This window comes from Malaya genurostris, unplaced genomic scaffold, assembly GCF_030247185.1.
Source record: "Malaya genurostris strain Urasoe2022 unplaced genomic scaffold, Malgen_1.1 HiC_scaffold_12, whole genome shotgun sequence".
NCBI lineage: Eukaryota > Metazoa > Arthropoda > Insecta > Diptera > Culicidae > Malaya > Malaya genurostris.
In genome coordinates, this window is record NW_026682610.1 from 44294 (window position 1) to 59041 (window position 14748).

General features: G+C 38.6%; 2 protein-coding genes across 3 annotated transcripts; one reads left to right on the forward strand and one right to left on the reverse strand.

Annotated features, from left to right (window-relative positions):
- Positions 1–1656: 1656 nt before the first annotated feature.
- LOC131439917 (lysine--tRNA ligase) lies at positions 1657–4124 on the forward strand. Of its 2 annotated transcripts, none has more exons than XM_058611022.1 (3): positions 1657–1853; positions 2248–2674; positions 2737–4121. In XM_058611022.1, the coding sequence occupies exons 1-3, from the start codon at positions 1819–1821 to the stop codon at positions 4042–4044; spliced, it is 1770 nt and encodes a 589-aa protein (XP_058467005.1). In that variant the 5' UTR covers positions 1657–1818; the 3' UTR covers positions 4045–4121. The 2 variants fall into 2 exon arrangements, with proteins under 2 accessions (XP_058467005.1, XP_058467004.1); XM_058611021.1 differs by lacking the exon at positions 1657–1853 and adding an exon at positions 1956–2173 and having other exon boundaries at positions 2737–4124.
- Positions 4125–4240: 116 nt separating this feature from the next.
- Positions 4241–14697, reverse strand: LOC131439919 (uncharacterized protein K02A2.6-like). The gene is made up of 2 exons (XM_058611024.1): positions 11634–14697; positions 4241–4251 (listed from the first exon to the last, which is right to left on the reverse strand). The coding sequence occupies exons 1-2, from the start codon at positions 14695–14697 to the stop codon at positions 4241–4243; spliced, it is 3075 nt and encodes a 1024-aa protein (XP_058467007.1).
- Positions 14698–14748: the final 51 nt, after the last annotated feature.

The window sequence follows — 14748 nt, forward strand, 5'->3', positions numbered from 1 at the left end:
GTATGTCCATAATTCGATCGCCTCACGACAAAAGGACGAAATGTCTTGGAAATTAGAAGTATCAATCAAAAGTTTGATTTTTAAGAATTTTGAAAGTCATATAAATCGAGTAGCATAAAAAATAAAAGTAGAGTAAAAAATAACCTTGCAAATTAGTTATGAAAGAAATTATTTCACAAAAAAAAAACAAACAAACAAAAATGTATGATTGTAACAAACAAAAGTGTTAGTTGTAAAAACTAAATTTTTGTTAATTTATTTCAACTGAAAAGTGTAAATTCAAAGCGCTACAGTTATCAATTTTTACTAAAGTTCGTTCATCTGAAACAATTTTTTTTTCAAATTGAAATTACTGTGAAATAATTTGTCAAGAAATCGACAGGAACGCACAAGTAAAATATTTGTTATTTTCATCAAAATATTTATATTGAATTCTCTGAGAAAAATTAGTTAACATGTTTTGTAGTTTAAAACTGCGATATTTGTTAAATTAAACTGGATTTTTTTTGTTTCGATTATAGAGGTTTTAACCTTAAGGTCATTCGCCTCTTCGGGCCAGAAAAACTTTCTGACCCTACGTGCGGGGTTGGGAATCGAACCCAGGCGAGCTGCGTGAAAGGCATCGATTTACCCATCACACTATACCCGTCCCCCAAAACTGGATTTTTGTTGTCACTATTTCAAGAATAAAAATCATTGTGTGAAATCCAAATTTGGTTATCTTTACAACTTTTTTTTTCTGTGTGTAAGAGCATGGTAAGAGTGGTATAAAGCATAATTTTTGACATTTATAAAATTTGAACCAAGAAATTATAACCAAAAAATCGAATTGACGGAGGCGCGGTTTTTTCGGTTTCAGTTCATTTGCGATATGAAATGTATTGCATATGAAGGTGCACTATGATAATACAGAATCATATAAATTCTAACAAATCTATAAACGTTGAAGAGCAATGAAGAATATAGTTTTGCATTGTAAAACGAGCTTCATATTCGCTCATGAAACAAATTTCACCAGTGCTTAAAACAGTTCAAATTGTTCTACCTTCTCCACCAGTTTAATTTAATCCGCTAAGCAGACACAAAGTTTTGTTGGAATACCGAAATTAAACCGTCAGGAGGTTTTTCTGGTCCGAAGAGACGAACGGCCTTAAGGTTAAAACCTCTAAAATTTGACAAAAAAAAATCGTCGGAAAAGCGAAAAAAATGCTTCAGAAATTGATGCGATCAATTCCATGAAATGACACAATAAATATCACAGGTTGGACCCAGAAGGTTAATATTTTACCCATTGTATTTCAAAGTTAAATAAATTGTTAAATAAATCCAAGGTGAAAGAGTTACGATAAATAAAAATTCTAAAATTAACTTCTTTTCGCTAAATTAATTCAAATATGTGCCATCGTCTCAAAAATGAATTTTCCTCACTTCTTGAATAATTTTGCGAACAAATTTACCAGTTTTCATAAGAAATTGGGAAAGTTTGAACTCAAAAAAAATCCTTCCCACAGCTCTTGCAGTAAATGTGCCAATTTACTTTGTTGTGAGCAATCATTTTATGCACCCCTATGTAATGCTGAAGTCACTCATCGGAATTTGTGCGAATCACACTAACACACTAACCAATCAAACGTCAAATTGCGTGTCCGCCGTCAAAGTAGGAAGCGGCAAATACGCGAAAAAGAAGCATACCGCATTTTCGGATGGTTTTGTAGAGCAATATTTGATAGTTTTAGTTGTTTCATCATCTAATATACTACTATTTACTTCGGTATAATTGACCACTAAAGTTTCATCCCTTGTGTGCACTTGTAAGCAATGTCGGACGGAGCCGTAGAAAAGCTTTCCAAAAAGTAAGTTTCCATTGGTCGGATTTTGCACGCCTATGAAAAGTGTATGGGTATTTGGCGAGTGCCTTAAAGGGTACTTTAGTACAGAAAAGTGAAATCGCGATAACTACACGTGTTTACTTGAACTGTTTTGGTTTGTGAAAATAGTAAACTTGTAACAACAACAAATTCTTTCATGGTGATCAGACAATAATGATCAAAATCGGACGAATAATCGGTTCCATTTGCTTGCAAAATAACACCGTCTTGTCCGGTCGATTGACCTCACCGGCGTTCAACAATTGCGGTCAATTTTCACGGTTCAAGTCGACCCGACAGAAAGCGTGCGTGATTCATTTTTGATGTTGCATTGATGGCTTTTCATCGTTGCTCTTTCTTCAATCTATTTCTATTGCAGTGAGCTTAAGCGCCGGCTAAAAGCGGAACAAAAGGCTAAAGAAAAGGAGGAGAAAGAGAAACAGGCAACAGCTGCATCTGCTGCTACGGGGGGTGCCAAGCCGAAAGATCAATCCAAAATAAATGAGGAGGAGATTTCGCCGAATGAGTATTTCAAGCTGCGTAGTGCGGCCGTGGCCGAGCTGAAAAAATCACCGGAAACGCATCCCTATCCGCACAAGTTCCATGTCAGCTGTTCGTTGGAGAACTACATTCAGAAGTACAGTGATCTCAAGGATGGAGACATGCTGGAACAGGTTCAGCTTTCGGTGGCTGGCAGGATTCATGCCATTCGGGAATCGGGTGGGAAGTTGATATTCTACGATTTGCGGGGCGAAGGCGTAAAGCTGCAGGTCATGGCCAATGCCAAATTGTACGAGAGCGAGGCGGTAAGTCGGTCGGTCCCATTTCGGAGGTTTCGGTTTTTTATGAACCAACTTTCTCGTTGCAGGCTTTTGCCGAAGATACGGCACGGCTCCGCCGGGGTGACATCGTTGGCATTCAGGGCTATCCCGGTAAGACCAAAAAAGGGGAACTTTCTGTGATTCCAAGAAAGTTGAAACTCCTGTCACCATGTCTGCACATGTTGCCGCATTTACACTACGGCTTGAAGGACAAGGAGACCCGCTTCCGCCAGAGATATTTGGACTTGATCTTGAATAATAATGTGCGGGACATTTTCTACGTGCGAGCCAAGATCCTTAACTATGTTAGACAATTTTTAAACGGAATGGGTTTCCTGGAGGTCGAAACTCCCATGATGAACATGATCGCTGGGGGTGCCACTGCGAAACCGTTCGTGACGCACCACAACGAACTGAATATGGATTTGTTTTTGAGAATTGCGCCAGAACTGTACTTGAAGATGTTGACCGTGGGTGGTTTGGACCGCGTGTACGAAATCGGTCGGCAGTTCCGTAACGAAGGTATCGATTTGACGCATAACCCGGAGTTTACGACGTGTGAGTTTTACATGGCCTATGCCGACTACAACGATATCATTGATATGACCGAGAAAATGGTATCCGGAATGGTGAAGAGCATTCTCGGGGGCTACAAGGTTAAATATCATCCGGACGGTCCGGAAGGCAAGGAATACGAGATCGATTTTACGCCGCCTTTCAAGCGAATCTCGATGATCAGTTCGCTAGAGGAGATCCTGAAGGTTAAGTTTCCTGCAGCGGATCAGCTGAATTCGACCGAGGCAAACAAATTCTTAAGCGATTTGTGTGTCAAGCACGAGGTGGAATGTCCTCCTCCGCGCACGACGACCCGTTTGCTGGACAAGCTGGTTGGCGAGTTTCTGGAGGAGAACTGTATCAATCCGACGTTCATCTGTGACCATCCGCAAATCATGTCCCCGTTGGCCAAGTACCACCGTAGCGCTTCGGGGCTGACCGAACGGTTCGAGCTGTTTGTCATGAGGAAGGAAATCTGCAACGCCTACACGGAATTGAATGATCCGGCCGTCCAGCGGGAACGCTTCGAGCAACAGGCCGCCGACAAAGCTGCCGGAGACGACGAGGCCCAACTGGTGGACGAGAACTTTTGCACCGCGCTGGAGTACGGTTTGCCGCCCACCGGTGGCTGGGGTATGGGCATGGATCGGTTAACGATGTTTTTGACCGATAACAACAATATCAAAGAGGTGCTGCTATTTCCAGCCATGAAACCGGACGATCCAAATCGTGCCCAAAACCAACAAACGACCCCGGAAGCTGCCGCACTCAGTGTGCCGGCGGGGGATGGCAAACAGTGACTAATATTTCGATAAACAGTGCGATTCTTCTCGGCGATGCATTAATATTTCGAATATTGCTAATAAACTTTCGATTTGTTTGTTCCAAAAGAAATGTGCTTTTTACTTTTGTGTATTGTTTTTTTGTAGGTTATATGTCAACTAATTTGGTTGCACTTGAAACTGCATTACTTCTGAGATTATCCCAACTTACTTGCTACTTCGTGTCTGCGAAATCAGTTTTAGGTAGTGTGGTAAAATTTCATTTTCAATCGGATGATATCGATACGAATTCATATGACTTTTGCTGCCATTTTCAAGTGAATTCATCGTCAGTTGAATAATCGTACCTAGTCATTTGAAGTTTTGCTTGCTCAGTTTCAAGTGCCAAGTAGTCTAGCTGCTTCGTTGTCTTCGCTGTTGGTAGTGAGCAAGTTCAAATGAATAGAATTATTAATGGAGTAAAGTATTAAAAATGAAAACTGAAGAAGGAAACTATCAATTTATGTATATTCTGTAAACGATATTTCAGCTATCTAATTTGTCCTTCATCCATTATCTTGAACCAATTCGAATGTTTACAAGAACCTCACTTGAAGGCCGCACTCATACTATTGAAAGAGATATTTTGTCACTTCGAGAGATCAACTGACGGTTGTTGAACTGAGCTTTGATTTGAAGAGAATCGAACGTTGTGTGTGTGTGTGTGTGTGTCAGTGTGAAGTTTACTACAGTAAAAAGATTGTTAGTGTGTTTCACATTCGATTTCAATTGAACAGAATGAAGTTTTACTGCACTGGTTTCAAGGTTCGATTTCATTGAGCTATCCCGCATCCATCGGGCATGTCCAGTCAAACGTAGCCGTCCAACTCTTGTGCGTAAATGGCAACTATTCCAAATCGTGATTCACACTGTCTTAATGTTCCGTCATGTTTTCGAAATCAAAATCGAAATCAAGAGCACGTTGGTCTTTGGTCGACCTTGTACAAGGTTCGCGGCCAGAATAAATTTCTGAAATTTTTTTATAACTGATTATTTTCAAGTTGAAAAGGTTGGTCCGTTGGTGATACGACTGTTCCGTTGTCTAACCAAATGACTAATGAAATATAAATTTAGGATAATTCTAAAGGTTCCAACATTTGATTGCAACAATCAAAGTGACAAGTGACCGAGAAAATCGGGAAAAATTCGGAAGTTAGGTTTCACCGGGAAAAACCGAGAATTTAGTGTAAAACCGGGAAAAATATGTTTACCCCACTTAATTTTTTTTCCAGAATCTCGGCAAAACATTAAAACAACTGTTATTCTCGGTAACAACAATAATAAAAACATTGAATATTTAAAAAAATATATCATACCGGATTCCAATCAATTTCATGCAGCAGATTAGCGTTGTGAGGGTCTTTATCCCGTAAGAATGCTCACTCTTTATCCCTCTTGTCACGAATAATAGTCGAACATTGAACGAATTTGTTCTTAATATCAAGGAACATATCGCTATATTCGGTTTTAATTTATATTTGCAAGTAATTCCATATATGAACACATGGACTTATTTACATCACTCAGTTTTGCACTGAAGAAAAATGGTTACTTTGAAGAATCATCGAATTTCGGTTGTCTAAAAGTTGTTTACCGAGATTTGCTGATTTCGGCAAAACGACCAATTGCTGGTAAACACGGTAATTCACAAAACCGAATATCAGTATAACATTAAGTGTCCCTCTCAGCAGGCCGTTCAATTTTGTTGATTTTTGATCGCTTGTTGAACGATATATTGCACGAAATATTCGTTCAATTTGCTGGAACGGTTTGTTGTTGTTTTTTCTCTTGCAAAAATAGTGTGAAAATTAAGTTTTACCTTTACATAGAAAGAAAATTTGTTGTTATTCTACGTGAAGTAGAAGTATTGTGCAGGTATGTATTGTTAGTTTAAACAAATGAGTGGAGAAAACTTCAGAAATTCTGCAGTAAAACTAGTCCAACGGGGCTCCAACTCCTCATGTTAAAAATGGCTCAACAATGGACCTCTGTCTGCCGGGTTTGTTGAACGAAAAAAATAGCATTCGGTTCAACGGTCTGTTTCAAAATCGGCAAACGAAGGACCCGTGTTGGCCTCCCGTTGAACGATTGATTGGACTTTCATTGGACCAATGATACAACGTATTGGACCAATGAAGGACCACCGTTGAACGTTTTTTTCTAAGTGGGGTGTTACAAATTTCCGCCTCGCGATTTTTTTTATTCAGCAAGTGAAAACTACACACCAAATCATATTTACGGGTGGCGGTGAGATTTTATTGACTTTCAAACTGCTAAACAGTCAGTAAACAGTTCAGTAAAAGTACTGAATGACTTGTAAAATTCATCTCAACAATGAACTGTCGAAATTTACTGACTGGTTCATCATTTACACTGAGGTCTCTTTTTACGCTGGAGATACGTATCGCGTTTTAACGCGCAAAAAATTTTTTTTGATGACAAATATCATTTCCGCGTAACTTCGGAAATCCGCGACGAAAGAAACCGCAATATGGAAGAACTTATTTTTATGCCTAATGTTTTAGAAATGTATGAAACGTCCAGAGCTGGTGTAATCTCATGAATTTGTTTTATAAACATCGATTTTGGGACATAGAAAAATTTTGAGACTTCGAAAATCGAAAATTTGTCCGATAGATGATGGTTACTTTCAATGTGCCACCTAATGTGCCGTGCGAGTCCTTCAACATAACTCGGAACTGTTTTACGGCAAAAAAGCAGATGATATACTCGTCAGGAATATGCGTATCTTGCTATTATAAATATACTTACTTAAAGGATCCTTCACCTCTGCATCCCTGACCAAGTCTAAAATACTGTCCATTATCCGGGAAAACTATTTCTAACTCACTAAAAGCACCGATAAGCTTTAATTTTCATCACTGCAAGCTTTTTTTTTCTAACAACAAAATGGCGTGATTCGACCGACTTTCTTTTCACCGAAAGCATTCAGTAAATATCACTGAAGCTCAGCACTGTTTACATATTTTTCCGTGTTGATTTACTAACTACTTAAAATCGGTGAAATTTTTACTGAATGGTGTAGATGCCGTGACGTTACCATGTTTACAAAATACGTCAGCAAAGAAGAAACAACTTTTCAGCAAAGTTTTCGTGTGTATTACCGACAGCTGCTGAATGTTTTAACGAAGTCGGTGAAATGGAATAATTTCACATAATTTTTTTGTAAAAACAAATTTTACATATCAAAACTGTAAAAAAATCCAAATTTGAATTGGTGTGTACACACCAAATCATATTTACGGATGTCGGTAAAATTTTACTGACTTTCAAACAGCTTTAGCAAAAATTTTATTTGCTGAACGATCGGTAAATTGCACTAAACATCTTCCTGTCATAATTATACTGACTTTTTCGTCGTTCAGTAAAATTTATGAATAATCCGTAAATATACTAACGTCGGCAAATTTTACTACACACTAAAGGCCATTTAGGGGTTAGCCAAATTTTGTGCTAGGGCACATAACCGTTTTTATTATTTTTACGTTTCGTTTTTGACTCATTTGAACTGCTATGCAATGATGAGTCAAAGACGAAACGTAAAAATAATAAATACACACTAAGATTTAATTCCTTTGTTCGATAATATTTTTGACGAGGAATTTCGGTAATCTATAGAAATGACCGATATTTCGGTACATGAGTTTTCTTTTACAATAATTATGCCAATTTTTTACCGGATGATCAGACTTACGTAAATTTTCATTACAGAATTTTGTCAATAGATATACAATTCATACGGTAAATCTGAATAGTCGCCGAGTACGGTAAAAACCATACCGTCCGAATGGCAATATTATCTTCCAATAACCGAAATTCTGTGAAAACTGATTGTCATGAAATTAACTGTCAAACAGTTTTTAGTAAGTGTCTTTTTATTGACCAAACAATATAAATCTTGAAGAGTTCATCAAATGGATTGAGGTACAGGCACAGACTAACAGACAGGACACTCAAATTAGATTCTTTAACCATATAAACGGTCATTTCGAATATTCCTTTATTTGGGACAGTACTCACATGTGTCATGATGGCACCACGTTACCCTATCAAAAACATTCTGTCTGTCATCTAGACTGTGTTTATTTTTTTCATTTACCAACCGAGTTGCCATTCATACAGAATTACCTGTAATGTATTGATTTGTATATCTCCATGCGAATTTCATGCAGGATACAGATTAATTACATATTGCCAAAACTATATAAAGAATTGTGCCTACTTCTCATCCTACAACGCAATACAAAATCGAACCCGTTTTGTTACAATATTTACTTGCTTCTGGTCTGCCGTCACTTAATTTCGGGTGAAAATTACCAACACAATCAAAAATAGTCTAGATGAACAACGTTGAGTAAAATAAATGTTTACCTTCCAACATCGCTAGAAAAGTTAAATATATTATCAACGTAATCCAAAAATTTATTGTGACGATTCATTTTCAAATATTTCAATGAAATCAGGCTACCCTGCAAGCATCTGATCGGTGTTGACAAACGAGGGGAAACCAACTAGTAAAAAAGCTTTTACGTAACACAAGGGGTGTACAGATAGTAAATAGTTCGCGCAGTACAATATAGGTGGAACTAGTGCATAACGAAAAATTATTTTTATAAGAATTTACTCATACTGTCATGTCTGTTAGTCTGTGGTACAGGTGCTAAAGTTTTTGAAACATTAGAACCACTAAAAGCTTTTTGTTTACCCTAGGCAGAAAATAATTTTGTATCACTTGTCCACTTGCTGCCTACACAAATCATTCGAGGGTAATTTCTGGTGGACTTGACGGATTGTGCAGTGTTTTGGAAGGTGCTCATAATTGCGGTCAGCCGGAACATTTGACCCTTGTTTCATGGAATAAAACCACAGCCACAGCAGGTTGGAATTTTCTTCATTCGTTATTGTGAACATGTGTTGCTTTTCGAAATCCTAAAAATTTTAACCAAAGGAAAACAAACAAACAACAAATTACCGAACAATCAGTTAGATCCATTTGGTTTACAGTTTACGGTAGTTGTTTGACAGTTCAGCAATTACCAAACGATCGGTAATGAATTTGATTACCGAACTCATTACCGAACGTTCAGCTGTTGAAAATTCGATAAAAAATTACCGAATTCTGCGAAATTTTCTAAGTGTGTAGTGACGTTAAATTAATTCAATAGAATTAAATTGTACGAAAAAGTTAAAGAGATCAAATAATTCTATTAACTGCTTTAGCTAAAGTTAGTGAGGGCCCGAAATGTAGTTTTTCCATCATAGTTTTTTTAATGATTTTTAAGAGTTTTCTAATATTTTACATTTCCTGTTTTATTAATATAAAAATAGGCAAAGATTTACATAAAAAAAGGTATTGTATTCGCTATACTTTAGAATTTTTACCAATCGATTCAGCTCGACGAACCGTGCAAATGTCTGTGTGTCTGTATGTGTGTACAGAACACAGAGACGTAGATCTCAAAGATGACTGGGCTCATTTTGATCGGACTAGTTGCAAATTAAAGGGTTTTATTTGTCAGGCAGAACGCTATTGTTTTCGATCTTTGATCCATTGTTTACAAACTGTCGCGTATATGGGTAAAGTTTTAAATAATAACAGCGAAGATTCTTAAACGTTTTATTCGATAATCAAAACTTAGTACTGAACTGGCGCGAAGTATAGCCACAGACTAACAGACATGACAGTATGAGTAAATTCTTATAAAAATAATTTTTCGTTATGCACTAGTTCCACCTATATTGTACTGCGCGAACTATTTACTATCTGTACACCCCTTGTGTTATGTACAAGTTTTTTTTACTAGTTGGTTTCCCCTCGTTTGTCAACACCGATCAGCTGCTTGCAGGGATGCCTGATTTCATCAAAATATTTGAAAATGAATCGTCACAATAAATTATTGGATAACGTTGATAATATATTTAACTTTTTCGCGATGTTGGAAGGTAACCATTTATTTGACTCAACGTTGTTCATCTAGACTATTTTTATTGTGTTGGTAGTTTTCACCCGAAATTAAGTGGCGGCAGACCAGAAGCAAGTAAATATTGTAACAAAACGGGTTCGATTTTGTATTGCGTTGGAGGATGAGAAGTAGGCACAATTATGTGTATAGTTTTGGCAATATGTATTAAATCTGTATCCTGCATGAAATTCGCATGGACGTATACAAATCAATACATTACAGGTAATTCTGTATGAATGGCAACTCTGTTGGTAAATGAAAAAAATAAACAAAGTCTAGATGACAGACAGGATGTTTTTGATAGAGTAACGTGGCGCCATCATGACACATGTGAGTACTGTCCCAAATAAAGGAATATTCGAAATGACCGTTAAAATGATTGAAGAATCTAATTTGAGTGTCCTGTCTGTTAGTCTGTGGTATAGCTTCTTTTTTTTTACTAATTCAAAAATTACACACTAAACTGAAAGTATATAGTTCATACATAACATTTCTTCCCCCTTAAGGAGAATATCTGAGTGGTGCCCGACGCAACCTTTCCGAGCGACGGAGTCCAGGTGGAGATATATCCCGTTGTTGATTGGACGTAGATCTCAAAGATGACTGGGCTCATTTTGATCGGACTAGTTGCAAATTAAAGGGTTTTATTTGTCAGGCAGAACGCTATTGTTTTCGATCTTTGATCCGTTGTTTACAAACTGTCGCGTATATGGGTAAAGTTTTAAATAATAACAGCGAAGAATCTTCTTAAACGTTTTATTCGATAATCAAAACTTAGTACTGAACTGGCGCGAAGTATAGCTTCTTTTTTTTTACTAATTCAAAAATTACACACTAAACTGAAAGTATATAGTTCATACATAACATTTCTTCCCCCTTAAGGAGAATATCTGAGTGGTGCCCGACGCAACCTTTCCGAGCGACGGAGTCCAGGTGGAGATATATCCCGTTGTTGATTCGGCCTGCTACACGGTGTAAGAAAATTGGAATTTGCAGAATCATACGAATCGGACAAATTGGAGCTCAAAACGGTTGGTACCCACTTAGAAAAAAACGTTCAACGGTGGTCCTTCATTGGTCCAATACGTTGGATCATTGGTCCAATGAAAGTCCAATCAATCGTTCAACGGGAGGCCAACACGGGACCTTTGTTTGCCGATTTTGAAACAGACCGTTGAACCGAATGCCATTTTTTTCGTTCAACAAACCCGGCAGACAGAGGTCCATTGTTGAGCCATTTTTAACATGAGGAGTTGGAGCCCCGTTGGACTAGTTTTACTGCAGAATTTCTGAAGTTTTTTCCACTTATTTGTTTAAACTAACAATACATACCTGCACAATACTTCTACTTCACGTAGAATAACAACAAATTTTCGTTCTATGGAAAGGTAACACTTAATTTTCACACTATTTTTGCAAGAGAAAAAACAACAACAAACCGTTCCAGCAAATTGAACGAATATTTCGTGCAATATATCGTTCAACAAGCGCTCAAAAATCAACAAAATTGAACGGCCTGCTGAGAGGGTAGTTTCTCTGACGTCATAATGTTCCCATAGTAATGACTTCGGCGCAGCGACCCACCTCTATGACTGGTATCGTTTGTTTCGTGTTGTTTTGTGCCCTGCGGTTTGCACTCGCTACTGAGGAAATTACGTATTTGGTCGATGTGACGTTTGAATGTTTTTCCATTATAAACAATTTCATAGTGCAGGTCTCCCACACGGCCAGTAATGATACCTGGAATCCACTTGTCCATTCTAGTGTTTCCTGATAGAAAATAGACTTGTTTTCCCGGGTTGAAAGTACGAAACGTCGATTCGAACGCGGTGCGTTGTTTTTCCGTAACTGTAGTGTTAGGTGTTTGCGGTCTGACAAGATCCAGTCGTGTTATTATGTTTCGGCCTAGAAACAATTTCGCAGGAGATTCTCCGGTTTCGGAGTGTGGAGCTTTTCGGTACTGTCGCAAAAACTCGTTTATGTCACTGTTCAGCGTATCTCGTGCTGTTCCCATTGCTCTTAATGCTTGTTTCACCGTTTGCACGTACCGTTCAGCTTGGCCGTTCGTCGCGGGGTGATATGGAGCTGAAAGTTTATGATATTTTACTCCTTTTTTTTGGAGAAAAAGTTTGAATTCCGCTGCAGTAAATTGAGGACCATTATCCGATACTATTGTTATTGGTACTCCGTAAGAAGCAAAAAGTTCATCTAGAATGTGTATTGTAGCTGCTGTTGTTGTCGAGGTTGTAATTTTTACTTCAAACCATTTGCTGTAGGCATCCACGATTACTAGCAACATTTTATCCGCAACTGGACCAGCGTAGTCGATGTGTATACGCTCCCAAGGGCCATTTGGATACTCCCAATGATGTGAATTGAACTTGTTTGGTGCAGGTGCCGTGCGAGCACAACTACTGCAAGATTTCGCTGTTCGTTCGATGTCTGAATCGATGCCTGGCCAGTAAACAAAGGATCGAGCCAACCCCTTCATCTTAACAACTCCAATATGCGCAACATGTAAATCGTTAAGAATTGCTTGTCGAAGGACCGGTGGTATTACTACTCTGTGTTCGAATAGTAAGCAATTTGCAACCAAAGTATATTTTGATTCTGGAGCTTTGTGTCCTTGCTGGGCAAGATCCCGGCCAGATTCTAATTCCTGCACCAGCTTTCCTAGATACGCATCTTTTTTCGTTTCGCGTGCTATTAATTCTGCTCTTACCGGTAATTGCTGTATGGCATTTAAAGTGAATCCCTCGAATGCGTCCTCATTGCCTTCATGCGGAGATTCATTATTTTCGGCGGATTTCAAAGATTTAACTGGTGGTCGGGAACAGTAGTCAGCGTTAGTATTCTGTTGTGTTGGTTTATAAACGACATCGTAGTTGAAATGTACCAGATAATCTGCGTAATTTGCCATACGGCTGATACAAAGCGTTGGAAGGGATTTTTCTGGATGCAATATTTGTGCTAGAGGCTTGTGGTCGGTAATAAGCGTAAACTTACGTGCATATAGATAATGGAAGAATTTTTTAACAGCCCAAACGATTGCGAGTGCCTCTTTATCAATTTGGGGGTATCGTTGTTCTGTGCTAGACAATGTAGTGCTGGCATATGCTATTGGACGTTCTGTACTGTTACTTAATCGATGTGAAAGTACTGCACCTAAACCGGTTTTGCTAGCGTCTGTTGCTAGTACCAAGGGTAAACTTGGGTCGTACTGCATAAGAACTTGTGGCGAAATAAGGGCTTCTTTTAAATCTTTGTAAGCTCGTTTTGCTTCAGTAGACCATTCGAAAGATTCTGCCATGAGTAAATCTCGCAAACTTCGAGCTCTTGTGGATAAGTTTGGAATGAACGCACTGTAATACGTAGCCTTACCAAGAAATAGCTGCAGTTCTTCTGGAGTAGCCGGTAACGGTGCATCACGAATGACTTCTATATGCTTGTCTGATTTGTGTAGTCCGTTATGATCTATTTTGTGGCCTAAACATTCTAACGACGTTGTAGCGAACACGCATTTCGCACGATTGAGTCGTAATCCATTTTGTTTCATCCTATTCAGTGTCGTTGTCAAAGCCTGTATAAGGGCTTGAAAATTTTCTGCGAATACAATGATGTCATCATAGAAACTGACCACATTATCTAGATCCTTTAAAACTGTTTCCATGCGTCGCTGCCAAATAGCAGGTATATTAGCGGCTCCATATACTGCTCTTGTAGGGCGAATCAGCCCATGCGTTGTGGTGTTTAGTGTCAAAACATGACGAAATTCTTCGTCGATTGGAAGATGTGTATAGGCATCGGTTACATCTAAATGGCAGAACAAAGTAGCTCCCTTCATTTTGTTGAATATGGTATCGACTTTTGGAATAGGGTGTTCGTCTATGATCATTCTTGGGTTTACAGTTGGTTTGTAGTTACCAGTAATGCGAAGATTCCCATTTTTTTTCACAACTATGTGAGTCGGCGACGCCCACTCGGAGTATTCGACTTTTTCGTAAAATCCTGACGTGATTTTTTTTTCTATTTCTGCCGCATAACGATTACGCAATGCGAAGGGCACATCATGAGCTTTAGCAAAGACTGGTGATACTCCTGGTTTTAGATGTACTTTAGCTGGAGGTCCAATCAGTTTTCCTGGCACATCACTGAAAATCTCTTCGAAGCTGTCTAACACCCTGGAAAGCTGAGTTGCTTCATGTGTAGTATAGCCCGTCACAGAGTTCACTGATATTGGTGAAAAGATACGATTCAAATTGATCTGATCAACGAAGTGAGGTATCCATTCACGACCAAATAGCGAGTCGGTGTTTCCAGAAACTACGTATAAATTGAGCCTGCGAGTTTTTGATCCAACTGAAACGTTCACAGTCATGCGACCAAGACACGTAATGTGATGACCGGTATAACTTGAAAACTGTTTATCTGCTTTCTGCAGTGAGAACTTGGGCTTGAATGAGCGTAATATAGATTCGGCAATAATACCACACGGTGCTCCTGTGTCCAATTCCATCCGAATAGGGTGACCATCGATTTTCACGTCTATCATCTTTTTACTAAGCGATATGTCGTTGACTTGGCTCAACGACTGCACTACATCGATTTCTGAGGTTGGCGACTCTTGTGACTGTACCTGGGGTGGCATTATGTATCTCGATTCGACTGAAATTTTATCGAATCAACCACGTTTCGTATT